The sequence below is a fragment of the Vicugna pacos genome, chromosome 20, assembly GCF_048564905.1.
Source record: "Vicugna pacos chromosome 20, VicPac4, whole genome shotgun sequence".
NCBI classification, from domain to species: Eukaryota; Metazoa; Chordata; class Mammalia; order Artiodactyla; family Camelidae; genus Vicugna; species Vicugna pacos.
The window spans coordinates 4,735,823-4,751,913 of NC_133006.1; the positions used below are offsets into that span (position 1 = coordinate 4,735,823).

General features: G+C 42.5%; 1 protein-coding gene across 3 annotated transcripts in view; it reads right to left on the reverse strand.

Annotated features, from left to right (window-relative positions):
* Positions 1–10,215, reverse strand: part of KHDRBS2 (KH RNA binding domain containing, signal transduction associated 2) — a 512,181-nt gene extending 501,966 nt beyond the window's left edge. For 2 of the 3 annotated variants that reach the window (XM_072944681.1, XM_072944680.1), the window contains exon 1: positions 9,872–10,093. In XM_072944681.1, coding sequence (XP_072800782.1) covers positions 9,872–9,962 — 91 coding nt within the window. In that variant the 5' untranslated portion in view covers positions 9,963–10,093. Of the gene's footprint in view, positions 1–9,871 lie in introns of all 3 variants that reach the window. The other variant, XM_006217887.2, reaches the window with a different exon arrangement.
* Between the last annotated feature and the right edge of the window lie 5,876 nt (positions 10,216–16,091).

Consider the following 16,091-nt stretch of genomic DNA (forward strand, 5'->3'; position numbering starts at 1 on the left):
ACTCACCTACAAAACAGAAACGGACTCGCAGACATAGTAAACAATCTTATGGTTACTGGGGAAAGAGGGTAGTAAGGGATACATTTGGGAATTTGAGATTTGCAAATGTTAACCACTATATATAATAGATTAAAAAAAAGTTTCTTCTGTATAGCAGAGGGAGCTATATTCAGTATCTTATAATAATCTACAGTGAAAAAGATTACAAGAACAAATATCTGTATGTATATGCATGACTGGGACATGATGCTGTGCTCCGGAAATTGACTCATTGTAACTGACTATACTTTAATTAAAAAAAAAAAAAAGTCTGGGCTCATTGAAGTCATGCCTTTGATAAGCACCTGGCTATCCAGGGCCCGTATTGTTCTTTCCCGAGTCCCCTCAGGGCTCACCGTGGGGGCAGCTGTCTTGGCTGAGGCTGTCCTTTGTTTACTGATAAGGCAGGCAACATTCTTCATTCACAAATCTCAACTTACAGGATCTCAACTAACAAGGCCCTTCCTACTGAGGCAATCCACAATCCCTGGCCCCTTCTTTAAAAGGTGCCCTGTGGGAGAATCCCAAACCATCACCTATTTCCCTATCATTACATTTCTTGGATCCTACAGAAACTGCTTATTTAATTGCCTGTAACACTTTCCTCTCCTCAACCTAAATGTATGTCTCAGATAGTAATATACCACACAGATAATGACAACCAATTCTCACTGAGTGCCTGCATAGGATATGTTACACACACACACATACACACTCACACACACTCACACATACATCCAGTCTGCTCATTTTACTCAAAGAGAAACTATTATTTGGCTTATTGCAACTCATTCCAAATACTTATCACTTCATCTAATTCCATTAAATGGCTTTTAATTATCGTAACACTTTATTTTTACCAGATTTTCCTTCTATGGACATGATATAATTTCCAATCACTCACTAATTTCAGAAATCTAGCTCAATGCATAGCCGTCTATCACCATGAAGTCCATTCCAAAACAATTTCATGTAATAAAATGCCATCTGCCTCGGCACACCGAATGTTCTCTCATCTTCACGCAATTCCTGAAAGGCCCCCTCTTCTACCAAATCTTGGATGAATAAAAGGCAGCTTTTAGTTTTGGGCTTCTAGAAAGGAAACCTTACACTGTGTGGAGATAGGGATGGCACTTAAGTCAACTGAACACTCACATACATTTCCCCATGTGTAACACTTACATGCTTAAATACATAGGAAGAACTATATGCTAGTATGTAATCTTTCTACTGTCTTCCTTTTGTACAATGAGTGCATGGTTGCATATGAATTAGATTTCTAGAAAATCAAATTCCTTACATTTCCTGGAGGAAATTTACCTTAAAGGAAACAATAAATTCTATAGTAACAGGTATTTAACTTTTTAAAAACGTTTTTCAAAGCAGGATCTTGGTATTTTGTTAAACAAGTGATATTCTGCAATACTGCTGAAAGTGTCCATGTTTGATGGTTGCTTTTGGACACTTTCACATTATAACTGGACATTTACCTCACCTCTGATTTATCACTTACAAAATCTAAAAGGATTGTGCTACCCTCTAACCTGCCTCTTCCTTATCTTTTGATTACCTTTTCCCCATAATATAGGGAAAACATTACCCACCCTTTTTGGATATAATGTAACGACCTGATCCAGAACGTATGTTCATTGAGAGCAGCTGTTCCTTTAGGCATCTTCTCTTTCCAAAATTAACAGATTTCTTCTCCTTCAGCCTCTCCTGAGTTGCAATCAGGACCGATCCTTTTCTGACATACAATGAACCTGCTAAAAATATCTACATTCTAGAGAAAACACGTTCCTTCTGCTTTTCTATTAGAAGAGTAAAATCTAATCTTGAGTGTTTTGAAGAAACTGGCATCAACTTGAGCCCTTCCCGATAACAGGGTGGTCATCTCGACCCATCTGTTTCAAGGCTATTAAATCCTCAAACCTCAGAACCTACAAGACGACATCTGAATCCAGCCATGGTGCTGACTTGTCAGTTTCTGACCACGTGAGAAATCTGCTCAACTCCCAAACTGTGAACAAAACTGACACTGCCTGAAGACACAAGAGAGGACCTCTGGTTGTTCTTCCTTCATGGAAGAATTCGGCAAATGGAAGCAGTAAGAAGTTCTAAAAAAAAAGGAAAGAAAAATGTCTCAGCAAATCACACACAAAATTCTCCAATCTCCCTCTGGTCCGGAAAAAAAAAAAAAAAGTCCTGCAATGTTCTCTTGTTCTTTGCCACCTCAACCTCATCACCAAACTCCCCCAGTAACAAAAGTCAGCATAAGACATTCTGAAAATTTAGGCTCTTGCAATAATCCTTAACCTGCGTCTGCACTAAGGCAAATTTCCCCCCATTGACAAAAGTATTTGCCTTTCATATACTCGACTTACTGAATGATGTTGTGGAAAAATGCATCCCATGCTGGCATGCAGGGACCTGTATCTGAAGTTAATGAGGACCACCACGTTGGTCTCCTAGACAGACTTTGCATGTTAAAACCTGACCTTCCCCCCAAGCTGACTGAAGCCGTTTCCCTTCCCCAGGAGGCAGCAGCTGTAATGGCTCCACGTGCCTCTCGGGGAGGAAGCCTTAGTTTCAGCTTTATCATTTATTGGCTCCATGACCTGAAATAAATCAACTTGTCTACGTCTTAATTTTTCTCATTGGTAAAACACAAGGAGAATGCTAATAACCATCTCATAGGATTGGGGAGTGGATGAATTGCGGTCAGGCGTGCAAAGTATCTGGTCCAGTGCCTGACAGAGAGCAATCCAGGTAATAAACTGACAGCTGTGACGAGGACAGTGGTGCAGGGGAGGAAGAGTTCACGGTCACCGTGACGGCAGAGGTCACGACTCCTCTGAACCCCTATGACATCATCCGTCTATAAACCCCAGCAGGTCTTCATGTGCCGTTATCCATCTTTGTACACTGTTAAATCTCCCACAGATCAGCTCAGAATCAATATTTTAAATATCTGACACCTCTTCATGGACTGAGGACCGCGTTACCATCACACCTTCAAGGGCACGTGTGATCGCAGTCAAGTGCAGGAGAGTCCTCGCCCGACAGGACTCACCACCCCCAAACTGTAGCTAAACTGTAAGTGTATCTACAGTAAATGACCCCAAATTTTGTTCTTGAATATTTATTATCACTCGCTACCGCAAAAAATTGTTTGGAAGTAGTGTTCCTAAGGGTCGGCAAGCCATGGGGATGCACTACACAGGATTTCTTTCCCAAAGCAGTTAATAAGGATTCAGCAACGGGATACTTGGCTGTGACCTCTCAAATTTTTGACGAATAAAACACGCAACCATTTCAGAACTCTCCACTTGAGAAAAGGAACGTCACATAACATGGGTATTTGCTAACGTTCATTTGGAAGATCAGCTATTAATCAGGCCTCTATTATTTTTTAAAAAACCTGTTTTATAGCAAGCTTATTTTATTGAAATTCACCACTTCTGTAAGAAAAGGATCATATTACAAGCTATATATTAAGTTGTACACTGTTTGTAGCTTTAAGAAACCACCTTGTGTCAGAATATAATTCCAATTAAGCTACATTTCTTATATGTGCATCAGATAAAAACAGAGGATCAAATCACGTGTTCAAACAAGTAAGAGCATAAAAAAAGCTGGTGACACTGTAGTCACTTTCAAGGGTTTCTGGAAACTACATCTAAAACTCTCTTCTCTTCCACAGCCGCTATGGAAACAAAGAGCTTCAGTCTAGATGGTACACGTCAGAGAAACTACGAATTGTCATCAGTTATTGTGCCCATTATACAGATGGATTTATCCTGGCCATGCTCATTCTTATATTAGTTAATGAAATACTAACATAAAAGACCGAACCTGCATTCACAAGAGAATTTTATAAAGAAAAAAATTAAAACACACGAAAGAAAGGGGACTGGATAGTATGTATAAAATAAACACAGAAGACTCTGTGAAAGGTGGAAGGAAGGAGAAACAGGCAAAAATGGAGTCTCAAGAGAAGTCTGCTCTCTCTTGCCACAGGCCTGGAAAGAGGGCCACCCAGCAAGACAGACAACTCTGAGTTAACAGCATCCTTCCCCAACCAAAAACAATACAGAAAACCAAACTGAAAATGAAAACCGCTGTCTCGTGCTCACCCCCGTCAAGCCAGGTTAAACAGAGGAGCCCAGACTTCCAACCTCACCCAGCTGCAAAGAGGCACCCTTTCCCGTCAGGAGGGCTGAGTGGGCACAGGGCTTAACGTCCACCCCAGTGATGACGGAGGCCACGTGGAGATGCAGGAGGTCCACCCCCGGGAACAGCGCCGAAGCATCCTTCTCCCTCCAAGCCGTGCTGGTGTCAGAGGAGGCGTCACTCCTGCTGGCACCTTCCTCCCCACCCCTCCTGGGGTCTCTAAGGCCACACGGGGAGCAGCAAGAAGGTGCTCCCCCCGTCTCCTGGCCAGAGAAGTGGCAAGGGACACCTCGGGGAGCCTGGACTTTCCCCTCCCCTGGACGTGCCAGGGTGGGGGCCCTCCCCTCTGCTGCTGTCAGAGACAGCTGCCCCAGTGAATATCATACATAAAAGGTGTGACACGGGCAGACTTTGATCCTGAATGAATCACTCTGGCAGCAGTGTGTGCTGGGGTGGGGAGGGGAGAGACGCAGGATGCTGAGGGCTGGTGAGAAACACACAAGAGGAAAACCAGGTGGAGCGCTTGCAGCCTTGTACCTGGCCATTGGGAGACGATTCCACTCGAATCTCTGGTTTCAGGGCAATGATGAGGACAGAAGCCAGACTGAAGGGTCACACAGACGGAAACTGAGAAAGTGAGGCAGTTGGTGCAGACTAACGTTACCAGGACCTTGGAGGAAACAACGGAGAGCAAGGGGCAAGAGAGAGTATTTGTCCTGCTTTTGGCAAGTGAAGCAAGTATTCTATTTTTTTTTAAGTTATTCAGATTGGATCTTGTTTATGGACTGCTCCAAGGGAAGAGTGGATGGAGGAAATGGTTGGGGATACTGAAGAAAGGCTACAATTTCAGAACAGGTCTGGAGGGGACGGTGCGCACTGGGGTTAAGGATACTGTCAACAAGTCAGCCTTGAACCAAAAAAAAAAAATGTATTTTATCTTCTGGGAATGAAAGGAGGAGTATGGAAGTTTTTAGGTGTTGGAGGCTGAAGAACATCAGAAGAGAAAGATCACTTCTTCCTTAATGAAAAAAAAGAGGATGAAATCAGCTGAATGGGGTGAAAGGGTGAAGGACAGGCGGGCTGAGGAGGAGGATGGGCAGGTGCAGAAGGGCCTTGAGAGACAAGGGGCCAGGATGAGCAGGCTCAAGTCAGACACAGACAAATGCCCACTGGCTCGGGGAACACGATACTTTAAAAACCCTCATTGGAATCATCTTTCATATGATCATTGACTTCATCGTTTCATTTCTGAGTTCCAGTTTCACTCAGCAGTAATTCAAAGAGTTAAGGCGGTGCTCTTTCCATTACAAAATCAAGCTGAGGTCAAGCCCAGAAGGCCATGAAAACGTTAAGGAAAATCTTAAAAGCACCCTCTTACATTTGTCGAATTCCTGCTTCTGTTTTTGTTTTATCTGCATAAAAATTTTTACTTACATGCATTTAAAATACAGCTTATAAAGTCGCAAACTGCACTTTTTAACCTTGAAAGAACCATACTTGGTAGATAGTGCCTTTGCTATTTCCTAGATGAAGAAATTGAGAATGAGAAAAGAAAGAAATGAAATGCCCCGTCCTTCCCAGCAGCAGGAGGGTCAACGCTGCACCCCATGGGCTTGTCTGCTGAAACAGAGTTTCTCCGCTGTATCGTAAATGCATGTTAACTGCAGGTTAAAGATACCTCAAACTTAGTTTCTTCGCCAATTTTTATTTTTTATTTAAGAAACATGAATAAGATTATCCCAAATTTACTGGGAGAAATAAGAGATGACAGGAATCAAAGGAAACGTCACATGAATACTGTTTTTTATCAGAAGCTGGTTTTACACATTTATACCAATACCTTTCTTTAACTTAAGGGCTGGCCATGTTTTATGGAAAATATTTCAAGGAACACACTCTAAATTGAAAGTGATGCTCACTGAAAATCTAAATGTAGTTAAATCACTACCAGTCAGCATTTGGGATAAATATTCATCTCTCTTTCTCTCATGGGTGCAGGGCAGCCACATCCGCAAACAAGCCAGTCCTAGACAGAGGGCAAGCTTTTCACCAAAATTAAAAAAAAAAAACACCCAGTATTTTTTTTTTTAAACCATTTGAACTGTTGGGATATTTGGCAATATTGGATCTCATCGTATGATGAGTCAAAGAAAACAATGATGAATCTACCAATATTTGTGAAAACTTCAGGTTAGGAAGCCTTGCCAGCCAAGGACCGAAAACACTCTCAATTGGACAAGAATTTATTAATTCTCCTAAAGGTATGGAATCACTATAATTGAATCTATAAATTTGAAGAGATCTAGGTCTGTCAGCAGACAGGCGTTCTTTACTGCAAACAAGAATATTTCCAGGTATACACATTTTTAGACACAAGCCTTGAAAATAGTTTAGTAGACATAAGAACATAAATCTGTCCCAGTGCCTCAAATAACATATACTTTAAACTACATTATAGTGATTAATATTATTAATCATTAAACTAAGAAGAAATGAAGAAAGTTTCAAAAACATCCAGCCACTGATTTGGGTATTCTGAAGACTCAGACACCACTCCTTGGCATCGACAGTCACCCCAGACTTACTTAGAATTACCAAAAATACATACAGATCATCTAGTCTGACTCCTTGATTTGAGAGACAAGGAAACTGGCTCACGGAAGGGAAATTTACCAGGATTCAGTTTACGCAAAAGGAGAATGAAAAACCAGGTATCTGGATTCAGTTTAGTGCAGTTCCCAGAAGTAGCATGGATATAAATAACCTCATCTCATTTCATCTGGCAAGCAAATTCAGAGGCTGAGTGGAACTTCAAGGCTCATGCTAAATTTGCTGTTTTATCATCCACAAAAGCACCTTCCATACAAATGAATAACTAAACAATATTATAATCACAGAAGAAAATTGTTTTAACAACTCAAACAGAGATACACTTCAAACCATAGCAGTCAAGATCTTTTCAAAGTAGCAACAAAACACATACAATGCTTGGGGGTCTTCCATTAGCTGTCTCAGAACCACTCTTACTGAAAACACACAGCAGAAACACGTGAAATAAACAAACTACAACAAAAACAACAAATAACCAACGAACTGGTACTTTTAACTCTGTGACCTTCAGTCACAACTGAGCACCGATTTGCATCGACCACCAACCAAAAAAAGCAAAATAAATCACTGTGAGAGCTCATTGGTTTACATCACTGCCCTTAGATACATTAGCTTTCAGAAAAATCATTCTGAAGATCTGAATCCTCTGATCATTTTATTACTCACTCTGTCTTGAGACGGTCTGCACAGTGCCGCCTGAAATGCACTTCAGCGCGCACCTTCTTTTCAAATGAGTACCTACGGCAGGTTTATTTATAGCCACTGCCTTTCATCAGTGCATTTCCAGGTGTGCAAATAAAATCATCTCAAGAACCCTCTCCTACAGAGATCCAAAACAAAACCTCCTCATCTTGGCAATTGGCCTTTGAAAAGATAATGAAAGATCCGTAATGTAAAATGTATATAAAGCTTTACTAGAGATTCAAAAGGACACTCAGCTACTCTTTAAAAAGCACATACAGAAACTCAGGTACAATGGGAGGATTAATTTAAACCTTATAGATCTTTTTGCCTCTCTCTTGATATATTCAAGATTACTATCATCACCTCCTCCATTCTCTTTCCTCATTATGATTTCTCTGAAATTTGGACGCCTTTCTTCATTTCTTACTTAGATGCTTTTCCATTTAGGAGCTTTTTCTTCCTAATTCTTTACAAAAGCAGAACATGCTTCCCCCTACTGGGAAAAAATCAAATTACAAGGTCCCTGGAAACATGTTCCTAAATATCAAGAAATCAAGTTTCGGAGAGAAATAAAATGTTAACGAAGCAGGTGCACAGCCTTCTCTGACTGTTTCATCAGCTGCAGAAGTATCTGTCCACTCTGTTTAGAGAGCCTCACGTGTACTTCTGTAGTTTGGCAGTTTTCAATACTAAGGCCACTAACTCTCATTAAAAAACTGATGAATCAATCATCGTGCCTGCTGTTCCCAAAAGAAGTACAATTAGCAGATCTGAGAAAATGATCAATTTGTAACTTTTTTTTCCAGTTTAAAGACATAATAAGTTAAATGAAGACACTTCTGGAAAACATATTGAAGTAAACGATTTAAGGAGACAACTGCATTTTTAATCTTCTTGAACATTCTTCATCATTGATGAATCCATTAATTTTCACTATTCCTATTATTTTATGCAGTTATCTTTATTTTTCACAGAGAAGGTGAGTTTAATTTTTTTGACTTTCATTTTCAAGTTTAATTTCTATTTTTTTCATTCAGTAATCAAGAAAGTAGTAAGCATGATTGCATTTTCCTTCCCAAATCCTCTACAAAACCGACTTGTTCCTTGAGAAACAGATTAGTTGTTTCCCATGTTCAATAGTTTGATTATACAGCTTTTATTCATTGCCTGGTGTAAAAAATAGAAAAAACCCTAACACTTTATTGTTGTTGCAAATAATAATCCATCAATAAAGCATTTCAAAACAGCCTCATGCCTATTTTAATCGTACATGGAGTATTAGGATTTTTCCTTCCAATGGGAATTAAACCTCAAAAAAGAAATCATTTCTTTTAATGCTGAACGGCTGAGGAAGAGAAAGTTGTTACTTTTAGTTTTGCTATAGGTAAGTTTATAACAACCTAACCTACAAAACTGCCCTGTAGTCAATTTGATGATGAAGCAATTCATTATTGATGAGGCATTCATCCAAAAAAAAAAAATCTGGAATTGTTTTTAAAAAGGCATGTGTAGATTGCTACAGATGTCTTGAGTACCTCTGAGCAGTTAAACAGCATTATTTCAAGATAATGGAGTAATTTGGTTAATACTTCTGTCATATAGAAGTTTGGGTGTTTGGGGTCTTCCATTAGCTGTCTCAGAACCACTCCTACTTTTAACAGACATGTTTAAACCTTTCAAAAGAAAGCAAAATACAAGACATTTATGTTCCTCTGAGAATGGTACCTCTTTTAATAATACAGGTACACAAAAGAAAATGCACACTTGGTGAAACAGCTGATCAATTGTGGAGCGACCCCAGGGACCAGATCTGCCAGGGCCCCCATTCACCACACTTCAAAAAAACTGACAAGCACTCCAGCCTCTTCCACATTCACAAACACAGACGAACTTGCATCATTTAATCTAGGTTTATCCCCAGACTTTCCATAGGAAAGACTGTACTTAGACTAAAGGATACCAAAACCACTAGGAAGCAAGGAAGGAAAAAAGAAAAGACTGAAAAATACGAAGGAAAAGAAATGCTGATTCGTAGCTAAGAAGCTCTTAAAACACTACATTGACCACCGTTCACTCCGATCACCCTCCCCTCTGCGGAGTGACAATGTCCCTGTTACTCCTTACGTTCCTCCATCAGTGACCCTAACAGGGCACATCTCCTCTGCCCTTAGACCTCCCAGCTTTGGTGTCCCCAAATTCAGACGTGGACGGCGGGGAGGCAGCATATGCCCGCAGCTCCGGGGCGAGCACCTTCAGGGACAGTTCCCGCGAAGGAGACAGGCGTCCTCCCCAACTTCGCTCCCCGAACCCCGCCGCGGTAAGAGGGGGCCAGCGGTCTGTGCCCGGCTCAGGGGGCCAGTCCTACCTTCGGCCAAAAGGCGCGACGCGTGCACAAAAGATGGATCCAGGCTATCTTTCTCTGCCATCAGCTCCGGCAAGTATTTCTCCTCTTCCATAGCGCGGACTCCGGACCGTCCCCGGCGAGGCGCAGGGTTCCGCGCGCTCGGACGCAGGTCGCCGGGCAACCCGGCTCGCCCGACCGCCTCGGCCGCCGCCGCCAGGGTCTGGCGCCCCCTCCGGCCCCGCGCCGCGCACCTGCCCCCGCCGTCGGGCTGCGCGCCCCGCGCCACCGGCAGGTCCGGCCGCCGTCCCTCGCTCGCGCCCACCCCGGCTCACACCAGCGGCCTGAACTGGAGAGGCGGGAGCGGGGCGCGCGTCCCGCCTCTTCCTGCCGCTCATTGGCGAAGGTGCCGTGAGAGGCGGGGCCCCCGCGGAGGCCGCGGGCCCTCATTGGGCCGCGCCGCACGTCGCACCGCCTGAGTGGCAGGAGGCAGCTGCAGAGGGGAGGGGAGCGCGGAAGGTGCGAGTGCTTTCTTCTTGCAGCCCAAGCCCTCCCCGGCTGTTAGGCAGGCCCGGTCGTGTGGAGCCCTCTGTGTCTTCTGTTGAGGTGCGGAGCCGGGAGAGAGCGGGAAAGGCACGGGTTCAACAGAGGCTGGGGGCCAAGACGGCAGGGGAGATGGTGGTGAGGAGGGAGAACTGAGGGGATGGAAAAGCACCCGGGAAAGCCACAGGGAGGTGGATGGGACTTCACCTGCGTCCCTGAGGCACAGGTGTCTCCTCTTCCTCCAGCCGCCCAGACGCACCCCAGTGTGCAGGAATCAGCGGCCCACCCGGGCTGGAAATACAGTGAAGACGGCATGTGATCGGGGGCTGGTATTTCCAATGAGCCTGACCTACATCTCAGGGCCGCAGTAGGATGTCAATTGATAAACAGATAAAGCGGCTCCCGGGCTGTGGTGGCGTTCAGCGACATGCCTCCAGTGTGCAGTCATCAGGGTATCCGCGTAGTGCGGGCTTCCCTCCGTCCCTCCCAGGTCCCGCCATCCCTGTCTATAGCGGGGGTGCTCAGAGGGGCTGAATTTTACAAGTAAAAAGCAACACGATCAAGTAACCACAGTTTGTGACGGAACTGGGAGAGCATGTGGAAGAAGGAAGAGACTAGGAGACAGGTGACTACAGTGCCGGCTCCGATTTCCCCCTTTCTCCTTATGTGAGAGGTGACAGCCGCTCTCACCAGGTGCTGGTTGGTGCTGGGCCGCTTCGCATCTCTCCCGCCTCCATCTAAAGGAGAGTTAACCCCTCCAGGCATCACCAGCACTGCCCACCCTTTTACAAACTGGGCTTGAAAATGCAGCCTGCAAGCTTCAGATTTTGCAGAACAATCTTTCTACCGTCTCTTCTCACGGTCATGTTCCGCTTCGCCCCTCCCCCACCATTTTTGTTTGTGGGAGAATGGGGGCTAACTTTCTCACCAATAAAGCGTGCTGGAACTTTTCCAAGTTCTCTTCATTGTATCCACATTTTTCCTTATTTACTTTTCTACTTGAGGTTGGGAAATCATCTTTTACTCATGTGATGTTTTAAAAATGTAACGTGCCTTCACAGACATGATCTCAATTTGTCCTTACAGAAGCGCTCAGAAACACTTCGCCCAAGTATGACTTCTTTTGCTTTATAGTTGGAAAAACTAAGGCAGAGACTCTAGAGAAGCTCAGTGACCAGAGGGAACAAGTGTGACCTCCTTTGGCACCCACCATGTTCATCCCACCCAGAAGCTGTGTCTGCTACCACGTGGCCAATGGGAAGGAGATATGTCACTAACAAATGTGATAGGAATGTGAAAAGTTCATGAAATAAGCTGTGAGAAGTGTGACTCATTGATAATTTTGGTTTTTTGACTGTGGAAAAAAAATCACATTTCTTCAGGAATTTATTTTTTTTAATCAAGAGCTTTGCTATGTAAAAATGCACCACTTTCAAATGATCTGTGTTCCCTATAATGTTGTCATCCTAGGCCTATAAGTGTTTCTCATGATATAGTGATACGGGGGTGGCCAAAATGCATGAAGGTGATCAAAAGATACAAGCGTCTAGTTATAAAATATACAGGTCATGGGGGACGTAATGTCTATAGCATGGTGACTATAGTTAATAATACTGTAGTGCGTATTTAAAAGCCAATAAGAGATTAGATCTTAAAAGTTCTCATCATGCAAAACAAAACAAAACCAGCGTTAAGCTAGTTAATGCTAAAGTTGGATTCAAATTCAGGTCTATTAGGTACCATTTAGCTCTGGATTGCACTGTTCTGGCCTACCTTTTTTGTACGTTAAATATTTCATTTATTTATGCATGTATGCAATGTTTCCTGAATGTTGAAAAGAGCCTAGGGAGAAATTGGAGAAACACTGGTGAATGAGCTTCAAGCATCCACTCCCTGTCATCACAGAGGCAATGTAAAGGGGAAAGACAAAACCACATACAGGAGAACGGGTCATTGCTGGCCGCAAAAAAGGCCAAGAAGGAACCAAGCAAGGAGTTAAGGGAATAGGGGAAGGCCTAATTTTTTTTTTGTTGCCAGGGTAGAAGTGCAGTCATGCTAAGGGGCTGACATTTAAAGCAAGATCTAATGGAAAGGAAGGAGCTATCTGTGTAAAATGAACAGAGAAAGGCATTCCAGGCCAATGGGTTTGCCCCTGCAAAAGCTGTGTGATCAGAAAGAGCTTGGCCTATTCCTGGAACTGACAGAGGTCTGTGTGATCTGGGAGACATGGGACAAATAAGGGTGGGGGACGAATGCGGACAAGTTACTTAATATTTGGTGGGTGAAAAATAGTTCAGATTTTATTCCAAATGTTAGAGCGAGCAGGAACAGTCATCACTTTGGGGAGGTGCTTCTTAAACTGTCTCTTCTGGCTTTTACCTTACTTTCAAACAAGAAGTCATAACTTAAAATTGAGACTGTGTGCAGAGTGCTTGTTATTTTGGTTGATGGTGGGCAGGATGTGTCGTGGTTGAAGGGCCCTGCGTTCTGCACCTGGTTTGCCACAGAAGCATGAAGGGAAAACACTTTACCAGGCTTCGGAGAGGTGGCCCGGAGTTACCATAGCAGTGCAGAGTGGATACAATGCCAACCACAGCTAATAAATTATAAGCGTTTGGCAATGAATATAAATTAGAAAAATTCTTGTGCAATCATTGTCATTTCATTTTACTTTGCAGCATACCAAAAATTTAAAAGCGTTTGGTGCTGATGGGGACATGCGCAGATCCAGCTTCACGCATCAAAAAGATGCAGTTACTCTTGTTCTGTCCAGCAACAGCAATTACATCGTCCACGCGCAGTCCTCTTTTCCAGGATGAAAGGTGCACTAAGGAGATATTATGGAGAGCCCTCCGAAGGGTGACTTCATTATATGATGTCCCTGGATGTCCAGGTCATTAGTAAATATGGTAAGGTAGCTAACTTTGACTTTTCCTACTTATCAAAAAAGATTGATAACTTTATTATCTCTGGTTAAACACTCAGCAAATGCCTAAAATACATTCAAACAGGAAAAAAAAGTATATTTACATAGCTTTAAAAATGTAAAAGGAAGTGAATGTTAACCTAATCTTTAGGACAGTTTGTGTATTTAACACATGATGGGCACTATAAAAGTGTCTGCGCTACTTTGACCCTTCACAGTCAGTATGCTTCAGAACTGACTCACCAAACATTGCCTATTTCCAAACAGGATATGGCTGAATAAATACAGACTCTCCAAGTGCCCCGCACATACACTTACGCAGCCTCAGATTCCACGTGCTTTCAGCAGATGCCTCTCTGTCACTGTGTGTGTTCTCCACTGATTTCACACATACGTATTTTATAGGTACCACGATTGCTGAGTGGATGTTCTCAGAGCAAGCTCAATAATGCAAACATGTTATAAACATAAATGAAAATAAATTGAGAGTCTTCTAGAGATGATGGCTGAACAGAGAGTATTACGTGCCTATGCGTGCATAAATTAGAATTACTGCTAAGACTGCCTCCTCTTCTAATGGTGTAAATAACTTAACCAAATTCACCACTGAATTGCTTCACATCTCTTTGATAAAGATTTATCTTATTTTAAACATGAGTTCTAGTCCTGAATGGCTTCTTTCAAATGACATTCCATTTACTGTACTATTAGTTCAACAAGGGGACATTATGGACAATGTTGCACCAACCACATGTGGTTTTGAAGGGTGCATTAGGCACGCACTGTAGTTAGCTGAGTACTTTCACAAACCCCTGTAGGAAAGGCCAGGCTAGGGGGCATTAATCAGACTTACCTTCGCACACTAATAAAAAATACCTAAGCTGTATTATTAAGTAAAACACGCAGTTTCTATTTCAGAATTCTCATCAGCGTTAGGGATGCCTGGCTACTTTCTCCAAAGATTCAGTAAAAGCCACTCACAATAAGAGACACGGGATAATAAAATTCTAACAGCCCCACCACTTACGCAGTGACCATGGGGACGGAAGGCCTTGGTATTTATTCAGCTTGCTCGTGCCGTGGGGCCCAGGACAGAGGACAATGAAGGACCAAAATACCGACTGGCTCGCTTTCACCTATGGAAGAGCCTGGCGGAGCCCTTTATGTAGACAGTGCTGCTTTATTACTTCCATTAATTTGAGTCTTAACTTCCCTGATGTACTTTAGGGTTGCAAGGAGGATGAAGGGAATGGGGACTTGGTTCTTCCAACAAGCAAGCAGGAGTAACACGTGCAGTAAGGAGTCTCTCGTGTGTAATGTGTCCAGAGCCAAGGTCTACGCTGTATGCCACTGTGTCATGGCACAAAATGAATATTCACCACTCAGAACTGGCTATATATACACACACATACAGGAAAGACGTGTTTTCTGATGAGAAAGCTTGAAAATTAGCATATAGGAGGGGATTTAAGCTGGTACAACTGTGTAATTAAAGGACAGAAGAAGAGAGACAGAGAGAAAGGAACTGATACTGGTGAGAGCTTACTGTTGTGTTTGGAGCCCTGCTATTCTGAATCTTCACCAATGGAAGGCGTTCTGAATTCTAAAGCGGGCTCACAACTCAGATAAACCATCTCTGATGTTGAAGGGATCTGTTTGCTAAGCTGACCAAGTTCAAACCTGACCAAGTTCATCTTGTCGTATCTCTATGGACACTCACCGCCCTGACACATGGGGCTGGCTTGGGAGCAGTTACTGCCTTGTGGGAGGGGGGATGAAGCCATTGTTCCAAGGTGAAAGTTATTGACTGTCTTCCCAAAATTAAATCCTTGAATTGTTGATTTGTAGCTCACGTATTGATTTATCTCTGGAGATCAATATATTAAGGTTAAAAAAAATCACATCGGTAAAATATAATATTTTTCATACATAGCAAATGAAGATCTGATCTCTGTTGTATTCCATATAAAATAAATAGATGAAGGGTAAGAGATGATTTGATAAAAACAATCTTCAAGTACACTACAGCTTTTGCCACAAAGGTAAATGTCTAAGTGACTGTTTTATATCATAACTAAAGCAAGGGAAGAAAGAACGGATTAAATTGCAGTGGGAGGGATTTTTTTTTTAAAATACTCATGGAAAGGATTAGTTAATATTGAAATAGTATTTTAAAAGAATACCATTCCATTCAAGCTTTTAAATTACTGAAGACCCTTGTTTGATATCTTTTTTTTTTTATCATTCTGGTCTCTCACATTAAAAGACATTACCATACAGGAAATTATCATTATGAAATCCTACTGTAGAAAATGGTTCTTATTAAGCAGGTGCAAGCCATTTGAAGGGAATGATCATGAAAACACAGTTCCAGAGCCAAGATTTCGTCAGCCCGACACAGAAGAGGGAACAAATAAAAAAAAATCAAAGACACAGGCATCGTGTAAGATGGTGAGTGAGATCGTGACCATCCAGCCAGCAAAGAGCCCATAAGAATCATGAAGATGGTCTCCATCCATGGCAACTACGCATGAAGTGTAATCATACATTGGCCCGGGGCAAGATTTTGCTTTTATTTGATGGTTATTGTAAAGGACAGTGAAGGGATAATTGGTGAAATGTAAATAAGGTCTATTCTTTCAGTTTATGGATTTTTTAATGGTGTTGTGATTATGTATGTGAACGTCTGTGCTTTTGAACATAAATAATAAAGTATTTAAGGGGTAAAGGGGCATCGTGTGTGTAACTTACTCTCAAATAATTAAGGAAAAATAC